Consider the following 14,754-nt stretch of genomic DNA (forward strand, 5'->3'; position numbering starts at 1 on the left):
TGAATCGCAAAAGCAACTTTGAGACACATGGATGCGCGTGTTTTGCTATGCACGTTGCACCTGTGTCATGGTGGAGGTTGAATGGGGCTGGCTCTACGTGTATGGTAGGCCAAGGTTATGCACTGTTGAGGATGGCTTCCATCAAGCCAAGTACAAGAGACGGCCTCTGTTTTTCTGTCCCATAGGAAGACCTGGCAAAGCTAAACTGGTTATTGTGAAGCTCATACATTGGTGCGTGAACCTGGAGTTGGACAACTAGTCTTACTTGCTTGGTCACCGCGAGTGGAAGATCTTTGTACGTTCCGCCATGGTGGATGAAGAATACATATCGGTATTTGTGTATTATCACGGCGGCAGGCTATGACTTAAAGGCAGTTAGGCAATGTAACAAAGCAATGAGGAAGGCTAGTCAGATGCTTGGTTGCATAGGGAGAGGTATCAGTAGCAGAAAAAAAGACGTAATAATGCCACTTTATAGGTCATTGGTACGGCATCTGGAATACTGTGTCCAGTTCTGGAGACCATATCTTCAGAAGGATATAAATACATTGGAGAGTGTACAAAGAAGGGCAACTAAAATGGTTCATGGCCTACATCACAAAACTTACCTGGATAGACTAAAAGATCTTAACATGTATAGTTTGGAGCAGAGAAGGGAAGGGAAAGGGGGGACATGATAGAAATCTTCAAATATATCAAGGGTTTTAACATAGTACAGGAGGGAAATTTTCTTCAAAGGAAAACAAGTAATAAAACACGAGGACATGCACTGAAACTGGAGGGAGGTAGGTTCAGGGGAAATGTTAGAAAGAATTACTTCACAGAAAGGGTAGTGGATAAGTGGAATAGCCTCCCATCAGAGGTGGTAGAGGCTAAGACAGTAGAACAATTTAAACATGCTTGGGATAGGCATATGAATATCCTTACAAAGAAATAAGGATTAAAAAGGGTTGAGTTTACCTGAAGGGTAAAAAAAGGGGCAGACTAGATGGGCCAAATGGTTCTTATCTGCCGTCAAATTCTATGCTTCTATGTTTCTATGCTATGTTTTCAGTGTAGGCTAAGCTACGTTGTCAGTGTAGCCCAACGGCTGCTGTCCCCGTCAGGCAGCGTAGTCACCGTACTGTCCCCGGTAAGCCGCCTCTCACACAGTGCCGGTAACCGCCAGATCCCTTGCGCTGGTGGATGCCGGCAGAGAGGGGATCAAGCGGGCGCCGGCGCGCTCCATCTGTCTGAGACGCAGGAGCGTCTCAGACGCTCCTGCGTCTCAGTAATTTTTGCGGCTGGGTACGGCAACCCTGCCTGTGTCCGCTTCAGGGAGACGGACAGGGTTAGGGGTTCGGTAGCACCTGAGTCTCCTGCACAAAGGGGGGGTGAGGTGCGAAAGTGCATCTCATCTTACATACTGGCAAATGCCTCCATTTCAAACCCCCACGCCAGCCCGAAGCGTGGCGAGCCCCGCGCGGGGACGCGGTATGCGTCCTCCCAACTTTTTCATACCCCCACTATCCTCGTCGGCGTGGAGTTGACTTTATAAAGTGTGGCGAGCGCAGCGAGGCGAGCCCCACAAGGAGACGCGGATTACCTGACGTGTATTCCGCGGGGCTCGCCACACTTCATAAAATCAAGCTGACATGGATAGTGGTGTCATGAAAAGGTCTGGAGGACGCCACGCTTCAGGCTGACGTGGATAGTGGGGGTGTTTCAGGAACACATTCACACCTGTCATTACAGGCAGGATAAAATGGTCAATGGTTCCTACACAATGTAATAAGCGCTGACTGACTACGTTAACTGACTACGCTTATTACGTAAGCTCCGGCTGCCCGTGAACGGGCAGGAACATGACTCTGATACGAACAGGGACGCCTGACTACACTGCCTACGCTGGCCGCGGAACACTACGCTGATTCTGACAGGGACACTATGCTAAGTACGATTGCCCATTTTGAGAACAAATTTGTACTGCGATCAGATCTGAATAAGGGCCAATCCCTGTAAAAATGGCCACAGCGCCATTTTTCCAGGGTCTTAGAACTCTATTCCTCAGACTCTACAGGGCGGCACTGGTACCGGCAGAGAGGAGGGGGCCCAGACGGCAGACCGGCCGCCTCTTCTCTTAAAACGGCCCTGGGGAGAATGACAGGCAGCACAGTGCAAAGAGCCCTTTGAAAATATCTTTGAAGCTTACAGGTAATAAACATGTTGCAGACAGCCGAGGCTATAATAAACCTACCACAGAGACTGTCTTGGTTTCCAGGTCCAGCACCTTAATGTGATGATTATTTGTGTCTGCAACAAACAGAAGTCCGTCTCCGCCGATGCAGAGGCCCCCAGGCTCGTTGAAGGACGCCTCCAGAAAACTCATCCCGGTCCCGTTCTCGGCTTTCCCGGTACCAGCCAACGTAACACAGCTCTTGGTTTTTGGGTCCACAGCTTTGATCTGATATAAATAGGAGAAACATAAAACGTCAGAGATAAACCAGGTGCAGATATTGCTCCACCGATGCCCCCCCTGTACCACACAAGCGATATCTATGTGTAAGCAGTGGAGACCACATGACTGTTCCCTGGTTCCTACTGGATTAGTAGGCTGTGTTCTCACTGGTTCAGCAACACTATGGCTGATTCCAAGGTGGGACGGTTCCCTGTAGCTTTAAAAATAGCCGGGTACAAAACGCATCTCTAAACTTTATCTAGTTCTGCCGCACAACTACAGCTGCCGTATACTGGCTGGTGTGGCTGCTTGACTCTCCATCAGATGTGACCACACACACAGATGCCTTTATATTTGCTGAAAAGGAGTCAGTCGCAATGCAAGCGACTCGGGTGCACGAGGAGACAGCTGTATAGTGTCATATGAGACCCAACTATATTGGATGTGGCTGAGACGGTTTAGGGAGCAAAACCGATCTTGTATTGAAAAAAGCAGTGACTACTACTTTGTAGTACTTGATGTACAGATACAGAGACTCAGTCACACACAGATATAAGATAATCAGTGCAGTCTCCTTGTGCGTCCTGGTCACAGTGCGTTGGGACTAAGGCTCATTTATAGCAAAAAGGATGCCCAATGCTAACAGATTCTCACGTGACCGGGCATGCCATGAGGGGATGTTTGATGTGACAGCTGCAAAGAGGTATGAAGACATCTGAACATAGAAAAGTATAGTCAAGGGGAGGGGTATTAATAATAAAAAAATATTTATATAGCGCTCTTTCTCCAATAGGTGCTTAATGGATAGAATGAATGTAATACAGTAGAGGAACAATGAAGTACAGAAAAGCTTTTCATAAAATATACTTAAGGGAATTAAGGAAATGCTTAAGAAAACAGGAAAATCTTGAGTCTGTTTTTGAAGGGTTCTAGAGTGGGGGTCTCTCGAACTGTGCGGGGAAGTGAGTTACACAGAGTCAAAGCCGCATGGCTAAAAGTTCCACCCCAGATGAATTATGGGAGATTCTAGGTACTGCTAAAAGTCCTTCATCTACTGGTCGCAGTAATCGGGTGGGGCAGTATGGGATCAGAAGCTGCTTCAGGTACCTGGGGCCCTGGTCATGTAGGGCTTTGAAACTCAGTAAGCTGATCTTGAAGATGATTCGCCATCTTACAGGCAGCCAGTGACAGGAGTAGAGAATGGGCGTTATGTGGGTAGACTCAGGCTGGTTGGGTAACTTTCAAGACAGAAAGAACAAAAGCTGCAGCCAATCAGTGTCGGTCAATTTTCTACCAAATCCCAGCGATGGTCACCTGCTGCTTAATACATTTTAGTGCATTTATTTTGTTGGTTCAGGAAAATCCTCTGCAATCTCCTCAAAGCTGAGAAACCAGCAATTACCTTATCTCCCATGGGACTAATGACCGCCTATGATAAGAAGATAATTGCCATGGAGCAGTTCTGCAGAACCGTACAGAATAGTAAACAAATGATCTCGTTACTACTTCTCAGGGTGGTATAAGGCACACAAATCCTTCTCCAGCCCCCTGTGCCGCCGGGGGTAGAGCACCGAGCGGTTCATGCACTTCTAAGTTTAAACTTTAACAAACATAAACACATCCACTATCAGTGAGCGCTGGGCAGTAGATCGCTCGGGGACCGGAGCGCTCACTTCCCCAGCTCGCTGCCAACTCCCATTAAAGAGAAGAAATCATTAATTCGGAGTCACTGAACTGTGCCCCATGTGCAGCCACCACGTTATTCTTGTGTTTTGTTTTTCAGAGTGACGCGAGTAGCGCTGCAGTGAGGTAACGGGACTGTTGTGCTCATAACATTGGCTGGGAATGTGTACATAGAGGAGCAGCGTCCGTACATACTGACAGCAGACATCACTACGGCTATTTGTATGCAGCACAAGGCCCCACACACACAGCGACAGCTGCGGGATGTAAGATGCCACTAAACAAGACTCACAAAAAAAAATATATACACTCTGTAATGGTTAGCATTACTGCCTCACAGTACTGAGGTCATGGATTCGATTCCCCCCATCGCCCTATCTGTGTGGAGTTTGTATGTTCTACCCGTGCTTGCGTGGGTTTCCTCCGGGTACTCCGGTTTCCTCCCACAACCCAAAAATATACCGGTAGGTTAATTGGCTGCCAACAAATTAACCCTAGAATGTCTTTGTGCGTGTATATGTGGTAGGGAATATAGATTGTAAGCTCCACTGGGGCTGATGTGAGTACAAATATCTTCTGTACAGCGCTGCCGAATATGTGTGCGCTATATAAGGAACGGTTAATAAATAATCCTGTATTACTTCTTGACAGTCTTTGAAACAATGGGGAAATATCTTCTTCTTGTGCAATTCTGCCCCCTACTGGGCACTAGGAGTTATCATTTCATTGTTAATCTAAAAATTAAAAAAAAAAGCTGCTCAGAGGTAGAAGGGATATTGGGGTAATTCAGACCTGCGAATTCACAGTGGCCAGTGTTCAGGTACACCCCGACCCGCCAAAGTGAAAATCTCCATTGCAAATGAATGTGTTCGCTGTGCTTCATGGCTACAAATCTATTCACAGCATTTCTGGCACGCCTTCGTTTCCCCAGTCACTCCCAGCATTTCTGGCACGCCTGCATTTTCCCACTCACTCCCAGCATTTCTGGCACGCCTGCGTTTTCCCTGTCATTCCCAGAGTTTCTGGAACACCTGCGTTTTCCCCTGACAATTCCATGGGTTTCTGGCACGCCTGCGTTTCTCCGGCACTCCCAGCGTTTCTGGCACGCCTGCGTTTTCCCCGGCACGCCTGCGTTTTCCCCGGCACGCCTGCGCTTTCCCCGGCACGCCTGCGCTTTCCCTGTCACTCCCAGCGTTTCTGGCACACCTGCATTTTCCCCTGTCACTCCCAGCGTTTCTGGCACACCTGCGTTTTCCCCTGTCACTCCCAGCGTTTCTGGTACACCTGCGTTTTCACTGTCACTCCCAGCGTTTCTGGCACGCCTGCGTTTTTCCTGTCACTCCCATCGTTTGTGGCACGCCTATGTTTTCCCTGTCACTCCCAGCGTTTGTGGCACGACTGCTTTTTCCCTGTCACTCCCAGCATTTGTGGCACGCCTGCTTTTCCCTGTCACTCCCAGCGTTTCTGGCACGCCTGCTTTTCCCTGTCACTCCCAAGGTTTGTGGCACCACTGCGTTTCCCCTGTCACTCCCAGCGTTTCTGGCAAGCCTGAGTTTTCCCTGTCACTCCCAGCGTTTCTGGCACGCCTGCGTTTCCCCGTCACTCCCAGCGTTTCTGGTACGCCTGCGTTTTCCCTGTCACTCCCAGAGTTTGTGGCACACCTATGTTTTCTCTGTCACTCCCAGCATTTGTGGCACGCCTGCTTTTTCCCTGTCACTCCCAGCGTTTGTGGCACGCCTGCTTTTTCCCTGTCACTCCCAGCGTTTGTGGCATGCCTGCTTTTTCCCTGTCACTCCCAGCGTTTGTGGCACGCCTGCTTTTTCCCTGTCACTCCCAGCATTTCTGGCACGCCTGCATTTTCCCACTCACTCCCAGCATTTCTGGCACGCCTGCGTTTTCCCTGTCATTCCCAGAGTTTCTGGAACACCTGCGTTTTCCCCTGACAATTCCATGGGTTTCTGGCACGCCTGCGTTTCTCCGGCACTCCCAGCGTTTCTGGCACGCCTGCGTTTTCCCCGGCACGCCTGCGTTTTCCCCGGCACGCCTGCGCTTTCCCCGGCACGCCTGCGCTTTCCCTGTCACTCCCAGCGTTTCTGGCACACCTGCATTTTCCCCTGTCACTCCCAGCGTTTCTGGCACACCTGCGTTTTCCCCTGTCACTCCCAGCGTTTCTGGTACACCTGCGTTTTCACTGTCACTCCCAGCGTTTCTGGCACGCCTGCGTTTTTCCTGTCACTCCCATCGTTTGTGGCACCCCTATGTTTTCCCTGTCACTCCCAGCGTTTGTGGCACGACTGCTTTTTCCCTGTCACTCCCAGCATTTGTGGCACGCCTGCTTTTCCCTGTCACTCCCAGCGTTTCTGGCACGCCTGCTTTTCCCTGTCACTCCCAAGGTTTGTGGCACCACTGCGTTTCCCCTGTCACTCCCAGCGTTTCTGGCAAGCCTGAGTTTTCCCTGTCACTCCCAGCGTTTCTGGCACGCCTGCGTTTCCCCGTCACTCCCAGCGTTTCTGGTACGCCTGCGTTTTCCCTGTCACTCCCAGAGTTTGTGGCACACCTATGTTTTCTCTGTCACTCCCAGCATTTGTGGCACGCCTGCTTTTTCCCTGTCACTCCCAGCGTTTGTGGCACGCCTGCTTTTTCCCTGTCACTCCCAGCGTTTGTGGCATGCCTGCTTTTTCCCTGTCACTCCCAGCGTTTGTGGCACGCCTGCTTTTTCCCTGTCACTCCCAGCATTTGTGGCACGCCTGCTTTTCCCTGTCACTCCCAGCATTTGTGGCACGCCTGCGTTTTCCCCTGTCACTCCCAGAGTTTGTGGCACACCTATGTTTTCTCTGTCACTCCCAGCATTTGTGGCACGCCTGCTTTTTCCCTGTCACTCCCAGCGTTTGTGGCACGCCTGCTTTTTCCCTGTCACTCCCAGCGTTTGTGGCACGCCTGCTTTTTCCCTGTCACTCCCAGCATTTGTGGCACGCCTGCTTTTCCCTGCCACTCCCAGCGTTTGTGGCACGCCTGCGTTTTCCCCTGTCACTCCCAGCGTTTCTGGTACGCCTGCGTTTTCCCTGTCACTCCCAGCGTTTGTGGCACGCCTGCTTTTTACCTGTCACTCCCAGCGTTTCTGGCACGCCTGCGTGTTTCCCTGTCACTCCCAACGTTTCTGGCACGCCTGCGTGTTTCCCTGTCACTCCCAGCATTTGTGGCACGCCATCGTTTTCCCTGTCACTCCCAGCGTTTCTGGCACGCCTGCGTTTTCCCTGTCACTCCTAGCGTTTCTGGCACGCCTGCTTTTTCCATGTCACTCCCAGCGTTTCTGGCACGCCTGCGTTTTCCCTGTCACTTCCAGTGTTTCTGGCACGCCTGCGTTTTCCCCGTCACTCCCAGCGTTTCTGGCACGCCTGCGTTTTCTGTCACTCCCAGCGTTTCTGGCACGCCTGCGTTTTCCCTGTCACTCCCAGCGTTTCTGGCACGCCTGCTTTTTCCCTGTCACTCCCAGCGTTTCTGGCACGCCTGCGTTTTCCCCGTCACTCATCATTACAAAGGAGCACACCCCTCCCCTGCCCTTAACCGTATCCAAAATACCCCTCCAGGGTCAACTGTCAAAGAATTCTCACAGGCCCACGCTGCAGGAGTACTAGCTGAGTCCGGACAATAACTGACGCAATTAAACAAGGACCTTGAACTTCAGGTCTCACCCGGTCTCCACAGAAGCCCAGACAGCATTGTAGTGGCTGCCATGACAGGAAGAGAGTACACGGAGTACCTACCAACTGCGTCTTACCTTGTGGTTATAGGAATCTGCTACATACAGGAGATTCCTCTGCCGGTCCCAGGAAACTCCCAATGGATGTTGGAGTTTGCCATTAATTCCAACTCCATCAATGTCTCCAAAGGAAAACAAGTTCTGTGTGACGGAAATAAAACATATGAGAATGCAGTCAGTGGTACCTTCTAGCTGCTTCTGGGCTTACCTACAATTAAAGACATTTATAGTTTTTTCACCAATGCGCACTATAGGGTTGAAGCCCCCCCTTCGAAAACCTATCCTTAGCCGATTCCACACCCAGACATCTTGTTCCACAGTTATACCAAACTCGTTTGGCCAACCTTTAACTCCCAGCTCTACTTTCATAAGACACCTTCAGCATGAACTCTCAGAGGACCAGTGGTCCCGTATATTTCAGTACACATTTGTCAGTTCGCCCTCCATCCAGGTCTTAGAAACCAAATACAAAATAATGTCCAGATGGTATCGCTGCCCTGAACAAGTACCCCGAATGTTTCCAAATGTATCTGCCCTATGTTGGCGATGTAAGCAATCACAGGGCACCCCCTCCTCATTTGGTGACAGTGTAAATTACTGACTAGTTTTGGCAACATGTCCACAAAATTACTGTGAGCTCACTGGATACCTAGTTCCAGAGACTGCTGAATTTTGGCTCCACAGCTTGCGGCAGCTAGGGCCATCACACCTTGTTTTTGGAGGACCTCCATACAACCACCTATATCCCGTTGGCTACAGAGAATTGAGTTTTGTATGACTATGGAAGACCTCACCTCTACCTCGCAGATGTCGCCCTCTAGATTTCCTGCCACCTGGGCTACATGGCCTGCCTTCAAGGACACCCCATCTACAAAACTTATATGACCCAGACATCTACCTAGACATCCAAATGCCACAATGGCGAAAACCTATCTTCTCCTTACACTATTTTCTGGCTTTACCTCTTTTGTTCCTTCTGTATTTGTATGCTTATTTTTACTTTTATGACTATTAAAAACTAGTTTGCAAAAAAAAAAAAAGAATAGTGTCAGTACCAGAGGAGGACAAGTGGTTACTATAGGAATACAGTCAGTAGGAGGAGGACAAGTGGTTACTATAGGAATACAGTCAGTAGGAGAAGGACAAGTGGTTACTATAGGAATACAGTCAGTAGGAGGAGGACAAGCGGTTACTATAGGAATACAGTCAGTAGGAGGAGGACAAGCGGTTACTATAGGAATACAGTCAGTAGGAGGAGGACAAGCGGTTACTATAGGAATACAGTCAGTAGGGGAGGACAAGCGGTTACTATAGGAATACAGTCAGTAGGAGGACAAGCGGTTTCTATAGGAATACAGTCAGTAGGGGAGGACAAGCGGTTACTATAGGAATACAGTCAGTAGGAGGACAAGTGGTTACAATAGGAATACAGTCAGTAGGAGGAGGACAAGTGGTTACAATAGGAATACAGTCAGTAGGAGAGGAGGACAAGTGGTTACTATAGGAATACAGCTAGTAGGAGAGGAGGACAAGTGGTTACTATAGGAATACAGCTAGTAGGAGAGGAGGACAAGTGGTTACTATAGGAATACAGTCAGTAGGAGAGGACAAGTGGTTACAATAGGAATACAGTCAGTAGGAGAGGAGGACAAGTGGTTACTATAGGAATACAGTCAGTAGGAGAGGAGGACAAGTGGTTACTATAGGAATACAGTCAGAAGAAGAGGAGGACAAGTGGTTACTAGAGGAATACAGTCAGTAGGAGAGGAGGACAAGTGGTTACAATAGGAATACAGTCAGTAGGAGAGGAGGACAAGTGGTTACTATAGGAATACAGCTAGTAGGAGAGGAGGACAAGTGGTTACTATAGGAATACAGTCAGTAAGCGAGGAGGACAAGTGGTTACTATAGGAATACAGTCAGTAGGAGGAGGACAAGTGGTTACTATAGGAATACAGTCAGTAGGAGGAGGACAAGTGGTTACTAGAGGAATACAGTCAGTAGGAGGAGGACAAGTGGTTACTACAGGAATACAGTCAGTAGGGGAGGAGGACAAGTGGTTACTAGAGGAATACAGTCAGTAGGAGGAGGACAAGTGGTTACTACAGGAATACAGTCAGTAGGAGAGGACAAGACACAAGCACTGAGTACAGCATATTACCATAGGATCTCGCTCTCCCCCCACCACGTGCTTGACTGCTCCATCCTTTAGTGAAACACTGCGGATAGTGCTGCTTTCACTGTCTGCCACAAAGAGGCAGTTCCAGGGGTCCGCAGTGCACAGGGCCAGTCCGGAGGGCTGAGCAAATGCAGCTTTGTGAGGATAGGAATTATTCCGGTTTTCCTCATTTCCACTCCCAGCAAACCGAACACATGTTCCTTTAGGAAGGGCACTAGGGGGAGACAAACAGGGTCAAAATGGGTCGTGTTCTCTGCGGGGCCTATAAAAACAAGCGGATAAAAGCTACACTAACTATCAAATGCCAAGACACATTCACATGGTCTTATGATGTAATATTTGAGTAGCAAACCCTGCAAACAAGCTTGGGGAGTGCACTTACATGTGATAGGCGTAAAATTAGCTGGATCTCCATTGGCCGACAATATTAAAGTTATATAAATTATCCATTAAATGTGTCACAATGAATCCTATTCCTGTTGGTAACAAACATTATAGATAACAGATATGAATTGGCACACGGGGACACTAGCAAACTTTCATATGTCCCAAATGGCTTCCCCTTATGCCTCAAAGCCTGCGTGAAAAATGCCAATCTGGACTGAGGCCTGCCAAGTACTACCACCCTATGAGGATTTCTCCTGGGCTGCTCCTGACCTCTGGAATTCCCTCCCTCACTCCATTAGACTTACATACAGCTTCCTGGCTTTCAGGCAGGCTCTTACGATTCATTTTTCCATTGTAGCTACACGCCCCATCCGCCTACCTCTGCAGTGTCTGTCCTCTTCTCCCTTTACCCACATCACATACATAAGAGCAGGGCCCTCGATCAATACAGATGTATGCAACCTGCACACTGTAATTATGAAACTATGAGAATTTATGTAATGGTCTTGTATCTCCCTGTGGCACCTTAGATACTAATAATAATATTCCAGGAATTTATTATTTTAATTAGTCTTTTCCCCTTATTGCTAACTCCATAATATGTACGCAGTGTGCTGCAATCTCTTATACCCCTTTTACACCAAAATCCCTGGTCGGACCCTGGTCTTTGAACACGGGAGTTTCCAGGGTTGGACCCAGCTTCATACCCCATTTACACAGCACTGTGACCCAGGTCGGACCCAGGTCTGCACCGTTTACACTGAACCTGGGTCAGCCCTGCTTTTCCCTATGGATGACATTAAAAATGTCCATTTTAGGACCAATAAACTTCCATCCAACCTTCCCTCAAATATTTTAAATAAAAATTAAAAGACCTGACAAGTTAGCATTGAAAAATGTTGGTTTGTTTACTTTGTAAAATATTTTTCAAAAAGTTTTATTCAGTGCTCAAGCATACATAGCGGTATAAAAGTGGAGCATCACCCATGTGCTCCCCCCAGCCCCTTCCTCTGCAGCAGCAGACAGAATCTCCCATGTGCTCCCCCCAGCCTCCCCCCCCCAAAAAAAAAAAATATATATATATATATAAATGATAATGATATCCTTCCTGGCTGCTGTCTTTTGCCACTGCAGCGCACTGTGGAAAGGCATCCAGCACTTCTGGTATCCTTTCAGCACTACCTGGATGTCCCAACCTGGGTTGGGACCATTTACACCGCCTACGACCCAGGTCCAACCAGTGTTCAACCCTGGTCAGGACCTGGGTAGGAGACCAGTGTTACTGGACCTGGGTTGGCACCTTTTACACCAAAGCTGACCTGGGTGGGTCCAACCTGGGTTATTCCTTGGTGTAAATGGGGTATTAGCCTCACGCTGAAAGAGGTCAGAACTGCCCTGACGGCACGAGACACAGCCAGAAGGAGAGTGCGTCACTCGATGCTCTGACCTTGTGCACTTAGAGAGAGGGAACGCTTGCTTGCAGTTCATCTTATATATGTAACACATAGGGGATTATTCTGGTTCACACGCAAAGGCAAATTCACTCCATAATGGACAAAACTATCTGCACTGCAGGTGGGGCAGATGTAACATGTTCAGCGAAAGTTAGATTTGGGAGGGTTATTTTGTTTCTGTGCAGGGTAAATACTGGCTGCTTTATTTTTACACTGCAATGATAGATATCAGTTTGAAGTAAACCCCCACCCAACTCTAATTCTCTCTGCACATGTTACATCTGCCCCACCTGCAGTGCACATGGTTTTGTCCATTAGAGAGTGAATTTGCCTTTGCGAGTGAACCAGAATAACCCCCATAGTCCGCTATATAATGGTTACTCCGTCATCCATGTGGACAGAGTGCACCTCTATCGGCCTGTAAGACCGGTATCACGTACTAAATGGTAGATTGGAATATAATGATGAAAAATCTAACTGCTACATAAAAGTATAAAATACTCACACGACGACATGTGAAGTAACAAATGTAGCACTCACGGTTACAGCGTGGTACAAGAGAGAAATGCGAATTCTGATGATCACAAACCCCCATCAGCAGGATGATGGATCTCCCCATTACTCTGTAATACAGCCATTTCCCAGGCAGGCCGTGGGCACTCAGCAGCTCAGCAACTCTGTATATTAGATTTCTCTGTACATAGGGGGCACTTACCTTCCCTTGGGCAGTGTTCCCTCTTCTAGCAGGAGTGCCCAGATCTGATGCGTCCCTGCCATTGCTATCCACAGGACCCCTGAGAAGAATGCACCAAAGTCAGTAATAAAATAAAGCCACAAACTAATCACAAGTTCATTCATCCTGTCCCATCTTCCATGGGGAGTATGGAGAGATTTGGTAAATGCTCGGGCATGAAGAGACTAGAACAGTGAGCGCACATTCAGGGGTAGATGTATGAAGCAGTGATAAGGGAGGAGAAGTGATAAAGTGCCTGGTACTTTATCACCGGCCAATCAGCTCCTGACTGTTAATACCCCTTTCACACCAGCCACCCGGCAATTACCCCGGCATTTTTAAGTGCCGGGTAATTTTGCCAGGTGCAGTCAGACCCCATTCACACCACCCGCAAATTACCGTGTTACAGCTTTTCAACCCGGTAATTTGCGGCAAAACCTGGGTTTTTTGGTGGTGTGAAAGGGTCAACACAGGTCTTAAATCCCGTCACTCCAACCCTGGTCAAGAGCAGGGTCGGAGTGCCAGGATTTAAGACCTGTGGTGACCCTTTCACACCACCAAAAAACCCGGGTTTCCCGGCAAATTACCGGGTTGAAAAGCTTTAACCCGGTAATTTGTTTTGTGGTGTGAATGGGGTATTAGTTACAGGCTGGGTTTAAAAAGGGACAGCCAGGAGATGATTGGCCAGTGATAAAGTACCGGGCACTCTATCAGTTCTCCCTTATCACTGCTTCATACATCTTCCCCTTAGTATCCTGCGGGCAGGTACACGTCTATCCTCTGACGGCATGGAAGCTGGCACAATTATCTAGACCAGGCTTTCCCAACCACGGTCCTCAAGGCTCACCAACAGTGCAGGTTTTGTAGATGTCCAGGCTTGAGCACAGGTGACTTAATTAGTACCTGAGTGATTCTGATAAAACCATCTGTGCTGAAGACTGGATATCACTAAAACCTGCACTGTTGGTGTGCCTTGGGGACCGTGGTTGGGAATGCCTGATCTAGACCACGGACAGAGTACATGGGGGAATTCTTGTTGTGGTTTCAGATGTGTGCTGCTCAATGAGATCAAACATTATTAATTTACTCATCTCCATCATTGGCTTCTAGCCTCTAGTTGTATGTTGATTGAGTCCTCACTACTTCTATCCAAGCTGTATTGTGTATTGAACTGTGGCGCTCTTTATTTGTACTGTATTTTTGTTCTTTATTCAATGTTATGCCAAGTTTTGTCTCCCTGTATTGTTCCTTTGTACGGCACTGCGAAACACCTGTGGCGCCTTATAAATAAAATTATAATAATAATAATTATTACACTAGAAAATATTATAGATTTATAACAAAATACCGATCCCATATATTACTGAGAGTTCAGGACCTGGTCTGATATTTACCAACTTCTACAGCTGGAAACAGGATTTTATATATATATATATATATATATATATATATATATATATATATATATATATATATATATATATATATATATTCAGCATGCGATTGGTCAGTATTATACGTGGCGCTGGCTCAGCACTGCGTCAACAGAACCACCAGTAACGTCTCAGCATCACACATTATGCTTCAGTGCTGTATATCCATTATAAAATAAATATAATGCAGTCTGTTGTCCTCGTCACCAGGTCTAGGTAAGCAATAAATAGTTGTCACCACAGGTCAATAGTTACGGTCATGCGCTAACCAGATGAGGCCAGGCAGGGCCCTGCGCTGCTCTGGTGTCACATGACTGCCTGCACTCTGATTGGTTGGGTCCTAAGGGGCTGTAAGAAAAAAAAAAGGAATTGCAGTTTGAGGTTCTTTGACTTGACAATTAAATTGAAAGTTTAGCTCGGTTGTCTTCCCCAATATTTAAGTCTATGTCTTACAGTTACAATAGGACAGTTCCACCACGAGGCATCCTGCACCTCTCCAGCTCGCCACCTCTCTGTCGGACAGCTATTCCCCGGGTGTGTGACAATGCCAGACTCAAATGGTCACACTGTCTTCTCATGTACAGCAAGCTGGGTGTAATGGTCAGCACCCTTCTGTACCCCCATATCATTTCCTGCTGAAATTTGTGGTGCTAGGTGATGAGCCACAGTCAGTGAGCATCTGGCACAG

The 14,754-nt window shown here is 47.9% G+C and overlaps 1 protein-coding gene across 2 annotated transcripts in view; it reads right to left on the minus strand.

Moving 5' to 3' along the window:
- NHLRC2 (NHL repeat containing 2) overlaps window positions 1-14,754 on the minus strand; it is a 54,675-nt gene that overhangs the window by 17,698 nt on the left and 22,223 nt on the right. For both annotated transcript variants that reach the window (XM_083149764.1, XM_083149763.1), the window contains exons 6-9: window positions 12,616-12,694; window positions 10,042-10,273; window positions 7,899-8,021; window positions 2,237-2,443 (exon numbers count right to left, since the gene is read on the minus strand). In XM_083149764.1, the coding sequence (XP_083005890.1) occupies window positions 2,237-2,443; window positions 7,899-8,021; window positions 10,042-10,273; window positions 12,616-12,694 (641 nt within the window). The remainder of the gene's footprint in view (window positions 1-2,236; window positions 2,444-7,898; window positions 8,022-10,041; window positions 10,274-12,615; window positions 12,695-14,754) is intronic.

Source organism: Crinia signifera, chromosome 6 (genome assembly GCF_055691185.1).
Source record: "Crinia signifera chromosome 6, ASM5569118v1, whole genome shotgun sequence".
NCBI lineage: Eukaryota > Metazoa > Chordata > Amphibia > Anura > Myobatrachidae > Crinia > Crinia signifera.